The sequence below is a fragment of the Symphodus melops genome (assembly GCF_947650265.1).
Source record: "Symphodus melops genome assembly, chromosome: 7".
Lineage (NCBI taxonomy): Eukaryota > Metazoa > Chordata > Actinopteri > Labriformes > Labridae > Symphodus > Symphodus melops.
This window is the reverse complement of record NC_136697.1, coordinates 13,877,086-13,891,335: the sequence shown is the minus strand read 5'-3', so window position 1 is coordinate 13,891,335 and position 14,250 is coordinate 13,877,086. Positions and strand designations below refer to the sequence as shown.

At 41.6% G+C, this 14,250-nt stretch overlaps 1 protein-coding gene across 2 annotated transcripts; it reads left to right on the top strand.

The window, feature by feature from the left end:
* Window positions 1-3,922: 3,922 nt before the first annotated feature.
* Window positions 3,923-14,241, top strand: LOC306827257 (uncharacterized protein). Of its 2 annotated transcripts, XM_079348955.1 has the most exons (19): window positions 3,923-4,049; window positions 4,241-6,241; window positions 6,836-6,968; window positions 7,561-7,681; window positions 7,761-7,865; window positions 8,537-8,627; window positions 8,726-8,860; window positions 9,116-9,169; window positions 9,676-9,776; window positions 9,976-10,104; window positions 10,250-10,346; window positions 10,435-10,504; window positions 10,722-10,858; window positions 11,065-11,282; window positions 11,461-11,523; window positions 11,684-11,888; window positions 12,075-12,173; window positions 12,322-12,510; window positions 13,612-14,241. In XM_079348955.1, the coding sequence occupies exons 2-19, from the start codon at window positions 4,538-4,540 to the stop codon at window positions 13,846-13,848; spliced, it is 3,888 nt and encodes a 1,295-aa protein (XP_079205081.1). In that variant the 5' UTR covers window positions 3,923-4,049; window positions 4,241-4,537; the 3' UTR covers window positions 13,849-14,241. The 2 variants fall into 2 exon arrangements, with proteins under 2 accessions (XP_079205081.1, XP_079205082.1); XM_079348956.1 differs by lacking the exon at window positions 12,075-12,173 and having other exon boundaries at window positions 3,924-4,049.
* Window positions 14,242-14,250: the final 9 nt, after the last annotated feature.

Here is a 14,250-nt window from a genome sequence, read left to right as displayed (position 1 = left end):
AGCGTTAATTTCACTTGTTTTGTTTCAATCTGAAGTGATGAGAGAGAGGCAGCAGAAGCAGAGAGGAAGCGTGTCACATGGATGACTGCAGCCGCCACAGCAAAGAAAGGAAGAGAGGACGAGTGGGAGAGAAAGGGAGGGTGGTTGAGAAGCAGAGAGGCTTTTTAGCATCCAGCACCGCCTAAAACCATCTCTTACATCCTGTGCATGCACCAAGTGAAAACAGGAAATGGAAAAAGGGAATGGAGGAAAGGGAAGAACAGAAGATGAATAAGGAAATTAGAGATTTACTCTGAGTTCTGTGTCAACTATAGCTGTTCAGACAGGAAAGAGAAGGAGTTATAGAACTTGATAAAGGAGGAAGAAGGGGGGGAGAAAGTGTTGCATCTAAACTTTCTTCAACATTGTTCACACAGCATGTCTTCTTTCATTGTGCATTTTTTGGTAATCTTAAAGCATTTTGCTAATTACATCGAGAGAATGTGTGTGCACCTGTTGCAGCTGTGTGTCAACCGAATTACTATATAAACAGCTTAGTTACTATAGTATGAAAATGAACATACTGTAAATGTTAGTGAACACTATACAGATAAATAAATCAATGTAAAAGATTAAACAACATTCAAGCTTTCTAATGGGTCTATACTGCAATAAATACAAAATAGCACAACTGTATGTGCTTCTAATGTTTCTGCAGGACAAAAAAAATCTTTCCAAAGCATATCATTGAATGATGATCAGATGTTAGAACCTGGTTAGAGACTTTACTCGACAATATGTTCAAATAATAAACGTGCAGTACACACATTAGACACAAAGTGGCAGTATCATTGTTTATCGACTCATAGCTGCACCAGCACTTATGCTATAATAAACCACACCTCAGACTGATTCACAGCATGGTGTAAACAAAGTGTGCAGAGCTGCCGCACAGCTAACACTCAAATTGCTGACCTGCGTGTTCATCCCAGCCATGTGTCGAGCAGAGAATATGTATGTGTATGTGTGTGTACTGTATGTACTGTATATATGCATTTAAATGTTTGGAAGACTGTTATTCCCTCCTGATTTTGGGAAACTCTAAACATGGTTGAGAGAACAGATTACCATATGGGACATGACTGTCTGCCAAATGCAGCCTAAAACAAAAATCACGCGCACACACACACACACACACACACAGGCACACACAGGTCTGATTGTCTAGTGTTAGACAGAATATAGATAACAGAGCTAACAGTTCTTTTCCATCCATGAATAACTCCTTGCACCAGGTAGATAATGGCAAGCAGCCGAGAAATAGCAAGATAATACCTGCTCTAATATTAACCCCCCTCTTGGGAACAAATAAGGATTGTGGATATTTTGGGGGTAAACAAAAGAGGGGCCAACTAACAAAGCACATGCCACAAAAAAGCAGGATACAGGATAGAGTATTCTAGAGGACTACAAATCGGAACCTACAAGAAAAAAACTGCATTGGCCGTCGAAGGATACCGTATAAATTTGCAATTTCATGTCATTAATGTGTGTGTTATTAATGAAAGACAGAAGGTTAAGTGTTGCTTTAGAAGCTAAAATGTGTAAAACAGTTCAGTTATTAAGTTGGCTAATCACATGTTTTTCATTTAGTTTTTTTGGGGGGGCCCATTCAACTTTTTTTTTTTTTTTTTTTTTTTTCCAGGTTTGATTGCTATGTGTTTTATGTTGGCTGCTGCTGTTTCAATGTAAATGCTCATGTAGGCGACATTAAGCTTACCTGAAAAGGGATGTGCTCTATAAATAGAACTATTCATTTTCACTCAGTACCTCTCATTTGTATCTGTGACGGGCGGTATCAGGCAATATACCACTGAGCTCCTAATCAATCATTGCTCCACCTGCTAAATTCATCATTTTCCTGGTAAACACTGTGACAAACTGAATGGCATTGTTGTAAATACTTGCAGGGTGAGTAAACATGGCTGTCATCATGCTCAATATTTGGAAGAAAATCCTTATGTGAGCCTTCTGTAGAAGTCAAGGTGACCTGCTGCTGCTGATGCTGAGAGAAATTGGAGTTGAGGATTATGTCAGGATACAAAGACAACTGTGTTTCTCAATGTACTTGGTATTGATTTGGAATTTCTCTGCTTGTCTAAATACAAGGTACTTCATATAATTTCTCTGCTGATATTATACCTGTCATTAATTGTTTTATCCACAATCATTGCTCATATCACTTCTTTTTATATTCCTCTTCTCCAAATTCAGGTTAAATATCTGCCTCCATCCTTTGTCTCCATCTGCTGTGCCTTCCTTACAGTCTTTCAGAGACCCTACCTCTCTCAATTTACTTCACCACCCACTCTGACATCACTCCCTCATTTTCCATCTACTACTTCAATTAATTTTCCCTCCTTTCCCTCCCACTTTTGGTTAGCCTCATTCAGAATAAGGCTTTTGTGATTGGCCGGTATTTTTATCAACTAGGTCCCAGTGCCACCTGGGACAATGGTCTCCAGTCAGATCCAGGTCACAGCAAGCAGAACTGTTCTTTGGCTCTGCATGGATCAGTCCAGTCCAGTCCACTCCGGTCCAGTCCATCTGCCACACAACCAAGCTTCACAGACAGACATAGCTACTGCACCGACTCACCCAGTGGCATCACACATACACAGGTAGGAAGGCACGCACGCACGCACACACACACACACACACACACACTCACATCAGCAGGTGCTGCATCACTGCTCTCCTTTCTCACACACAGGTAGATAACAAGAGATATCTGACTGCACTAACCTGCATCATGCACACAGGTGAATATTCTCACCAAGGTTACGTCTGAGCCAAAGGGAGACTCTGCTACAGGGACATCAGTTTCTAAAGAGGATGATAACACTGGTAGTGATGCTGAAAGACATGTGAAGGTAAGTGAAAGTGTAGCAACCTGCATGTTTGATATGCTAGCAGTACAGCAGTGTATATTATAAGTACAGTAGCAGTATGATGACAAAATGTGTACATTGTGAAGAAACAACACAACATCTGTAACCTGATGATACCAATAGCATAATATTAGCATCTTTATAGGCTAGCACAAATCTCAATAACTTCAACTAGCCCATGCTAGCATTGACTAAACTCTTTTGACTTCCTAATGTTACAGTAAGTAATCAACTAGACTATAAGACACATATGTAATAATTGGCCTTGATCACGTGTGGGCTACCTTGACCCTGTGCTGGTACTCAACCCCGTTAGTGTTTACACAGGTACTAGAGTAGTTTACACAGGATTACATGAGGATAATCCATTTACAGCATTAAGAGACATGAGTCGCCATCTGTCTGTATTTATCACAGTGAGGGAACCGCCAGCAGCACCGGCGGACTGTAAACAAACAGGACAACAAGGCTACGTTGTTTAAGAATAGAAAGGCAGGATACCACAGAGTTTACACTGCTATCAGACAGAGAAACTGTTCGGTTTAGTTTGGGTGTTGGTTGTCACGACCTTTAAACTGCGCGCGCACTGCTATCAGGTTGGTGAGATTTGCTACCTTCACGTGCTATCGTAAACTCCAGTATCTGCAATTGCACAGTTTATGTGATGGTTTTATTCGTAACTAGCGTCAGGTGTTATGTGGCGCATTTTAGTACCCAAAGAACAGAGGAGTGACGTTACATTGAACTGCATGGATACAATGACCAGGTCAAACTGACTAAGTTTACTTTGCTAGCTGAATAAACACAGCGTAAACCATCGATTCTATAGGCTAATTACGACATTTTTCTTAATGCACAATGAGTTATTAACCTACTACAAAGTCATGTGACCATTGCTAAATTAAAATGCTTATTGATTTATGGTATAGCCAATTCTACACGTCTCTGCACAGTTCACTTATCAATTTACCAACAGCACTTAAACGCCGCGGTCGTCCAGAGGACTTTATTGCTGCAGCCAACAGGTGAATTTTAACAAGCAGGGAAACAGAAACACCTCAGGAGGAGGACTTTTCGACAAAGCCGACTAACGCTGCTTATGCATTTTTCGACGTCGGAGTGAGTTGGCTTTTTAGTATTGAAATTGGTGGTTTTATTTCACTTTTAAAGCTTTAAGTCACCAGTAACTTAAGCTTCTCGATAGTTTCTTCCGGCTGTAATCAAGTTAGCGTTAATGGCCCGCTGGGTCGTGTCAGTTCACTTTAATGAACGTCTGTTGTGCTTCTCCTTTTCTCAATCCGCTCTTCCAGGAGTCATCTGTCGTACTGGTGATACCTTCTGAAAACACCTGTTGAAAATGACGTTTCCAAACCAAGAGCCCGCCTTCCTCTCCTGCAGTCAACAAAGAAATTCAGTAACATCTTAAAACACCAGCTCTTTTCATCCAGAATAGTCTCTTGCCTTTTCTGCTGTTCCACTGTACCAGCAAAATACTAAACATTATCTACCAGCTCGGTCCTTGCACAGGTGCTTACATTTGCTGTGAACGCTCCTTTCTCAGTTGAGCCACAGTGTTTCTCCCTCCAGAAAAAAACCTCACTTTCCAGATGATGCGGATTGACAGCAAAGGCCGCAGTGCCTCCCCTCACAGGATAACCTATAAGTCTGACTTTCATGCTATCAAATGTTCTTTTGACACTGGGATCAGTTTAACACCAGGGTCAAGCACTGCTGACAGACTGTCCAGACCATCCAGCCTCTCAAATCCCATCATGTCCCACATCAGCAGAGGAAGGGTCTCCAGCACCAGGGGGACCAAAATCAGAGACAACATCTTCCTGCAAATGGACAGCCAACAGCTGAAACAAGATGGCAGTTCAGTTCTTAGTTCTGGCTCCACTCCTCTCTTTTCTCCTCATAATCCTATTCTACAGCTGCAGATTTCGCCTTTCTCTGGATCCAGACAATCACTCGGCAGCTCCTCAACTCTGGAAGATAAAGCTTCCAGATCAGAGGAGATCACCGATATTGAAAGAGCTGCTCTTGCTCAGAAGTTCTCTGTAACCCGGAGGTTGTTTGAGACCAAAGTTATGGAAGTTGGAGGTGGTGGAGGGGAGGTTATGAAAGGAGTTGCCAACAGAGGAAGTAAGGGGATGGAAGACCAGAAAGGAGAAGAGGTGGATGAGAGAGGAGGGGGTTTCCAGTTGGAACAAGAGGGAGAGGCGAATGGGAAAAGGAAGCACATAGAAGAGGTTTGCTTTGATAAAGAGGAATCCGTTAACCTGCCCATCGTAAATATTTCCACGTCAAAGCCACTTGCAGCGGCCTTGATGACCAGCCACCCTAAATCTCCTGTATTGGAAGGCCCTGGTGAAGCATCCAACAAATCTTCCTCCTCCTGTCCTGTGAAAAATGATGACAAATCAGATTCAAAAGTAGTAGAAAAAAAGGCGAAAGATGCCCTTTGCTTAACTGCTGAGCAGCCAGTGAGGGCAGAGTTAGTTGACATAAAGAATGAGTCCTCGGAGAGCGATGAGAGCGAAGAAGAAAAGGCCAAATACTGGCTTAAGAATGAGGGGGAGAAGACGACAAAAAGAGTTGTTGGAGAAAGTGTGACAGAGCTAGATGATGATGTTTTTGAGGAGGCAAACATTGAAACAACACTAGGCGGACCTTACACGGCGCAAAACCGACCTGAGTCAAGAGCAGATGAAGAACCGGTCAGCAAGTTGTGCAACAGAGAGGATAAGTTTGACGGGGAAGGTGGAAGAGACAAGTATCGGCAGGTGAACGAACAATGGGAGGGGCACAGCAGACAGACTAATGCATGGCCAGGGAAGTCAACAGGAAAGGGAGAAAACATGGAGAAAATGACAGATGCCAGAGTGGAGGACAGAAAAGAGGGAGGCATGATGCAGGAGGAGGAGGAGGTTGAGTGGCACGCTGTGGGAAAGGGGGAAAATGACAGCAGAGAAGGTAAGGAATGCAAAGAGAGTCAGACCAGAGAAGAAGAGGAAGAAGAAAGTGAGAGTGGAGAAGCATCTGAGCCGGAGGAGGTCAAGCAAGAGGAGTGCACAGAAGGCCATGGAGGAGGCCAAGAGGACCAGAAGGACTCTGCAGCTGTGTTTGGGATTGAGAACAAGGCGTTTGTGCGCGAGCAATCGCCGAAACAGGAAGTGGAAAACTCTATCCCTGCAGGAAGCGCGCTTTTATATGATTTCATGGAAATTCCTGGAGTACCTGAACTGTCCGACGAGGACACAGAGGAAGTTGCACACAAAAAGGTGAAGTTCTCATCAGCACCGATCAAGGTAAGACGCATGGAACTCGTCTACACAGGCGCTTTCAGCATCCATCATTCACACCTCAGGGTTACTGTTCTCCCCTTCCGTGCATTCAGGGAGGCTCTTTATCCGCAGAGTTGTGTGACTGTCATTACCAGCTGCAGTTTGACTCAATGCGAGAGAAGTGTTAGCCCAAAGCCATGTTTCTAATCCATTTTATAGGAGGAGGAAAGGCAAGATCCCACGTTTTAATTCTGTCAGCGCGCACCTCAGTGTTTCCATGACATTAGAGCACAGAGCGCATTCCTGTGGGCGTGTAAGGCATTAAACGTGTTAAACTCACAACAAGGTTAGTGTAGTTTCAGATAGTTGAAGTTGTGTGTGTGTGCATTAAGATCTGTAGCAACCCTTTGATTATGCTTTACAGTTGCATTTCTTTCTCGTTCTCTCTCTGACTCGAACACAGCGGCTTCACCATGTGGCTCCGACGTGGACGTGTACGAGCTTTCAGCGCATGAAACGCTGTCTCTAGGAGACCTGGCTGAGATGTGTTGTGTCAACGTCATGTCAGGGAGGCCTTTGCAGTGATTTTTAAAGTGTTCCCTCATTGCTGTCTTTCAGGTGTACAACACTTATTCTAACACAGAGTACGACAGACACAATGAGGATATTGACCCAGTGTCTGCCTCTGCTGAGTACGAGCTGGAGAAGAGAGTGGACAGGATGAAAGTCTTCCCGGTGGAGATAGAAAAAGGTGCATATTCCGTTTACAGCAGAACCCAGAGAGAAAAGAAATCATGCAAACAGTCACACGCAGAGCTTTAACACTAAAGTTGTGTAGCTTTGACATCCAGATATCAATTGACTTATTTTAATGACTTTAAGAAGAGGTAACTTGGTTAAACAGTAAGTTCATCTGGTGGAATTGTTTTTTTCACATGCCTAAAAGACAATACCAACGTTTACCAGATATAAATAACATTTTCCTACAAAAAGCCTATTTTAAATTTTGTGCAATAGGACATGCAAGTTGTTCTGGCTCACATGTCATTCTCTTAAGAAAAAACGTCTTTGTCTGGAGTTGACGCCTGCAAAAAAAGCATTCAGTAATCCTTGTATTAGTCTAACATTGATTGAATGTTAAACTTAACGTTTCCAGTCCCAGCATTTTCATTTCAACTACTAAATAAACAGAATGAGTCATTAAGTATTATTTGAACTACCATGTTTTTCCTATAAAAGTCTTACTTTCCCTCTTTTCACTACAATCTGTTTGCTTCTGCACAGTGTCTGTTTTCCTTTTTGCTAACTTTAAGATAATGTCCAACATTTTTTTTCCCCGGCAGGTGATTGCGGTCTGGGCATCAGTATCATAGGAATGGGTGTAGGTGCAGACCAGGGTCTGGAAAAACTAGGTATCTTTGTCAAGACAGTCACTGAGGGTGGAGCGACGCAGAAAGATGGAAGGTATATTGACACAGGTCAAACGTCTGCTGGAGTTTGACTGCTTCTCCCATAAAATGACGTGAAATGTTCTCTGTGTTAGGATTCAGGTGAATGACCAGATAGTGGAGGTGGACGGGCTGAGTTTGGTTGGAGTCTCCCAGCTGTTTGCTGCCACAGTCCTTAAAAACACATCTGGCCTCGTCAAGTAAGCAATAGTTTCAGTTCAGTGTGGCGTTCATCGGCCCTCGTGTCTTTTCTTCTCGCTCGTCTTTGTGAATCTTCTTTAAATTTAGCTGCCGCTGCGGGAGAAGCGTTTGAAGTCTTTCCCACTGGTGATTTGAACACTAGGTGTGACTATGTGCTTGTTTTCTTGCCTAGTTTTTTGATTTGTCAGTTTAAAAAAAAAAAAGCTGTCCATCTGATCAGTGCCAGAGGCAGACTTCTGAGAGTTTGCTATATTATTGAAGTTATTTAAAGAACACCCTGTAACGGCAAGAGAAAAAATGAGTTCTCCTTTTCTAGAAGTTGGCTTTAAAGGACCATACCGCTGTTTTAAAATAAGGATGTTTTAGCACATATAATGTATACTAACATTTCATTCAATAATTTTTCATACGCAGTGTAGTCTAGTAAAGTGTCTGCTGGACTATCACGTATTTAAAACTGGCTTTGTGACGCCGATCAGCAAAGCCACAGAAACACTTCTTGCTCTACGAACCTACTTTAGTGACATCATTATTTTTATAAGTGACACCTGTGATCCACCTGCTATGACTGGTCACAAAGTCTGCTGTAGAAAGAGTCCTTTTCCACCACACAGTCTGTGCTGTGAGATAATTGCCCACAGCTTCCCCTGATTTCTCTGCTCGGCTGCAGGTTTCTGATTGGCCGAGAAAAGGAGGGGGTGGAGAGCGAGGTGGCGCGACTGATCAATGAAAGCCTTGAAATGGATAAAACGTCCAGACAGGTGCGTTTTTTTCCCCCCCCAAAAAGAGGAGCGGACTGTCGATCGTGTTTACAGTTCCAAATTATTTGAACTTCGATTTAATTCATTTCTTCATGAAGAGCGGAGAGGAGGAAAACTTGGGGGGAATGTCAGAGAGGGAGTCATTGGCCGAAGAAGAGGAAGTTGATGAAGTAGAGGACATGTCTTTTCTTTCCTGTCTGGACAACGAACAGCTCTGCTTCAAATACCAGCAGGTACATTTTGTACAAATTTGTAATATACATACACACAGTTATCACTAACATATGTTTGTATCTCAGGTCAGTGTATGCTCAGAGGAATTCTCTTAAACATGATTTCTTGTTGGACATTTTTTTTTTTTTACACTATAAAGTCAAAGCAATGGTACTGAGTGTTTTCACGTTGTGATGTGGAACGTTGAGCACTATTGTTTGTTAAAAGTGAAGTGAATCTGTTTTTTAAAGTGTCCAGCCTTTTTGTATTTCCAGCTTCAGAATAAACTACAGAGCAGAGCATCGGAACTTCACAATGCAGCAGCAAAGGTAGGTCGCTCAGCAAGATTCAGATGAATTTTTCCCCTCATACAACTTATAACTGTGCTCACAGAAATATGGCACTTTGGAATCCACATTTGGAACAGTCTGACCCATTTTAACTGTGTAAGTTTGATCGTTGTGGAGTTACTAGGACATGGGCCGCGTTCCAACACTTCTGCCTGTTTTTTTCTGCCTTTGCCTTGAAGTAATCACGGCTCTGACATAACTGGGTTGGCTAAAGCCGTTCAGGAGAAAATGTGGCTTTCTTCTTTCCAGCAGTGTAAGATCAGGGCATTCTTCCATTTACTGTTTCAAAAAGCTCTTGAAAGAGGATTGAAAAAGTGTTCAGTTTCTCCATTTCCAAGAATAGTTTCAGACTAGAAAGAACGTAAAGAATTCTTTTTTTTTTTTTTCTTTTTTTTTTTTCTTTTAAGTAAGCCCTTTCTTTCCTTTCACAGATAGCATTTGGTACAAATAAACATGATCGGCTCTTTCTCTGTTTGTGTGCAAAGCTAAAGGTATGGGAGGAGCGGCAGGCCTGTTGGGAGATCCAAAAGGCTGAGATGCAGCAGAGAGCAGAGGATGGAGAGGAGAAAGCTGACAAGCTAGAGAAGTATGATGACCTGTGATAATCGGGCATACATCTATTAAGTTTGTTGTCCATTGTTAATGTCAGAGATATTTATTAAGTATATATACAGATCCATACGTTGAGGTTGGAGCAGAAGTCTGCAAATAGTCATGTCACACAACAATATGAGGATGATAATGGTGATTATAAGGGTGTGAATGCCTCTCACTTTATTTATTAGATATTGGCAGGAGGCCCAGACACTTTGCAGGGTTGTGAGCCAGAGGCTGTCTGATGCTCAGAGCCAATCAGAGAGCCTGGAGATCAAATACAACAAGGCCAAGAGGCTGGTGCGAGAATACCAAAGCAGGTATTTATTTCATCTAAATATTTCTCATATAAACAGGATTTTTATCATTCCCAAATTACATGCAGTGTATTTTTTAAGATTGTAAAAGTTTTAAATCTTGTAGATTTGGGGTTAAACCTGTAAAATAATGTTTCTTTTCATTTAGAGAAGAAGAGAGGGAGAGAAGAGAAGCCGACTTAAGGAGAGAAATGGAGGAGAGAGATAAGCAGCACAGAGAGACGGTTGAAAGACTGCAAATCCAGGTGAGAGGAGATTTAACAGTCCTGTGTGGATTTACTTCAGTTATCCTGCCTTTTCTCTGTAGTCTTTGTTTCACGTGTTTCATCACAGATAGCACAGCTGGAGAGAAAAGAGCCTGCACCTGAGAGACAGAACAACTCTGTGGACTCTTCATCTACAGGCAAGCAGCTGCATAACTGTATCTGTTTGTCACTGTAGCTCTCTTAGACTTTGTAGTGCTGTTGGCAAGCCAAAAAGTTTTCAATAATTTTGAGGAGACATGAAGGAATCAAAAGCTGCAACAATCAATGTAATTAAGGTTAGAAAATGCAGCATTAGTCAAACCTGACACAAAATGTGCCTTTTGACTGAAAATGGGAGCTGTGCTTGTGTCTCAGGTTTGGAATGGCAGATCCCTGTCCCTGATACTGGACGTCTGGACTCCAGCGCTCATATAGCCAGAGCTCAGCTGGCGCAGAAATCAAAGCGTCACCCGCCATCAAGAGACAAACTCAGAGAAAGCTTTAGAAAACAGGTAAAAGACCGAGCTGCACAAACTGATGATTGACACAGGGGATTTTTGAATATTTAAGGGTAGTAAGTAAAGTGCAGTTGCAGTATGTGTCGAGCAGTTCTGTTTTGTGATGATTCGCATGTGTCCTATTGTATAAACATCTCTTTAAAAAAAAAAAAAAAAGAATCATTTGACTCTAAATGTCTGACTGTGAAACTTTCCTTCAGGAAGAAGAACTTCAGAAACAGGAGAGCCTTTCACTGTCAGCAGTACAAAGGATCAGCAGGAGTGACTTCTCCAGCTCCTCCTCTTTCCCAGCCCTCAGTCCTCAACCTCCCACCGGCTCTGTCGTCACGCCTCCTATCTACATCAATGACACTGTCCCTCTCTCACCCTGCAAATCCTCCGCCTCCAGAAAGTCTAAGAGAAAATTCCCTGACTTCAGGTGCAGAGTTTCAGTTTCTCTCTCAGAAAACAGAGATGACAGTAATGAAAGATGTCCCTTTTATTTGTTGTTCTAAAAGCCAAAACATTTCATATATATTTGTTTTTGTAAAGGGATCGTTATTTTGCTGTTGACATGCTTTCTCCTTACTGTCTATGCAATGTCTTTTTTTTTGTAGTGGCCTTCGTAAGTCTCTCACCAAGAGAAGAAGTGAGAAACATCGTAAAAGGTCCACTAACAGGTGGGATATAAGATCTATTTTACACTCTTCTGACTTCACAATCACTATTTTAATAATATTGATGTTTTGTTTTTTTACTTCATACATTTTATTTCTGGGTGCCTTTTATCAAAGTCACCTTACAGCAGAGAAGACTTTATCAATAACTGTTCTCCCGCAGAGCGTCATGTGGTGATCTGGTGGACGAGCCTATTGGAGGTTCTCCTTCAGGTTCGGTCACCTCTATGCCTTCCTGTCTGCCCTTCCCATGGTTTGGAGAGCGAGGGAGGGAGAAGGACGTAGAGATGGAGCGAGGCAGGGAGAGACTGCGGTCCGTGTCCAGCAGCAGCCTGCCCTACCTGACCACCACAGGTAGAAGAGATCAGGTGAGAGGTCCTCTGTGGATGCTCAGATGTAATGAGGATGTGTGTCAGGCTGTCTGAATGCCACCCCTCTTCTTTCTGATCTATCATTTTTACTCAAACTGTAAATTATTTTAAAAATTAGGATGCGTGCATGCAACATGTCTAGCCCAGTCTGTAGGCAGTGAGGTCGTCTTCTCTTGCTTCCAGAGTCTTGGCTCTCCGGTTCGTAGCTCAAGCATGGAAGGTCATGTCTCTGATCACTCTCTTTCTGGACACTCTTACACTTTCACTTTTTCCTCTTCTGAGGTGAGTCTGTCCTTTCCTTTTTATATTAAGCTCCTCCCCACCGTGCACTTTTATCTACTCAGTTATACCCCAGGTTAATTCTCTCCTTTAATTAGTTTCCACTCATTTCTCTTCTTGCCACTCTGTCTGGTCTTTTGTGTCCGGTCAGACATTGGATGATGAGTCATTTCCTACCAACAACAACAACCAGTGGCAGAGTCGACCTGTGACGGAGTGGAGCAACCAGCAGGTGTGTCTCTGGTTAATCGCCATGAACATGGACCAGTACACATCAGCGTTTGCTGCCAGAGGAGTTGATGGGACACAGCTGCTTAACTTGGACAGTGAGAAACTCAAGGTGAACATTAAGATTAGGACGATGTAAGGCTAATACTTGACCAAATGTGGTCTTAAGGATTTTTTTGTTCATGTTCAATGCCCAGCTTACACAAGATAATTACTTGGCAGTTAATTAGCTTGGGAAATAAATACAATTGAAGTGAACACAAAGCATCTTTTAAACATTCATGCGACAGCCATTAAACAGTCCACAAAAACATGGAAACAACTGAATCAATTGAAACCTTTTGAGACTTTTCCTGACATACAAAACTACAAAAACAAAGCTCCTCATCAATATTAGTGTCATTTGGGGCTGTCAGCAGTTTATCTGGATTAGTTACTGTCTGAAATGAATGAATTATTTTTAAAATAGCAGTTAATCATGTTTTTGTTTTTTAAACTATGGATAAGCTTCTGCAGTGTCTGTATGTATGTGTAGTTTGTAGGGAACGACACAAGTCAATCTTTGAATGTCTCATTTTACACTTAACTTATAAATGCTCATTTGATAAATCAAAAGGAATATCCACCTGATGCCACCAAGCCTTTCACTTTTGTAGCATTCATTCAGTTGTTGGTTTGGAATCTGTCACGAGTTCTTCCTTGCGTTTTTTGGCAGTGTTACCTGAAGGTCCATAATATAAAAAACATTAACTTTGAAATGTCATTCATCGTAATTCAAAATGTACTTTCTTGACTAAATAAAAGATTGTCTATTTGCACGGAAATGGAACCTTTTTCCCCTCCTATCATTCTGTTGTTGATCTATTTCTAAAGCTCTGAGTTTGACATTTAATAGTATCAAAAATGGGCCTATTTTTGTCTATTTGAACAGGGGCAAGAAAAATAAATAGTTTAAAAAAAGTGCGCTCTCTTGTGGACAAAGTATGTCATGTCCTGAATCTGTCTGGCAAATCGGCACTGCTATTTGAAATACACTATGGTATTGTTACTTAATAACTGCCTCAGACAGATGTTTTTTGCAACTATATTAAATTGATTGAAAATATTAAAATATTTTTTTATTTTTTTTGATCAAAACTATTACCAGAATACAATCCATGTGTTCTCTTCTGTTTACGATTAACATTGGTTTTCTTTTTTCCCTCTGTCCCAGGTTCTGGGGGTTTGCAGTCACGGTGACCGGGCTACACTCAAGAAGAAGCTGAAGGAGATCAAGAAAAGTGAGGAAAAGGAGCAGAGGAAAGAAGAGAAGAGGCAGAAGGAGGGATATGAGAAAAACCGAGTTTCGGATAAGGAAAATGAAGAGAAGGCCAGGATGATATTGGAGGAAAGGTCGGTGAAAGATCTCAGATGTAGTGGAAAAACTGTAAGAACCGAGTCACTTCTGTAAATGCGATGCCAGAGAAGCTCCACCAGCATCAGGCTGTTTGCAGTCCAACCCACAAAAACAAACCGATTTCCATTTAGTTGCTAGAACCAGTTACATATTGCACACATCCTCTAAGTGTTCACATCTTGAAACAAATCTTTTAGGATATCAAAAATTTTATGGTTTTAGCTGGTACAAATATCTATAGAGTGGAAGCTGACGTGAGCACCAAGGTTAACTATTTGTCAAATGTAAAGTGTGACATTTCGCTACACTTCTCCAGTTTTTTTCTTTTAATCATGAACTTTAAATTGTAATTACAATAATTTTAATATATAATGTGCTGATTTAAGCACTAAAGTGTTCGCTGTAAATGCTTTTTTTAATGTATGAATAAATAATGCTTCAAAAGTCTCCCTCATG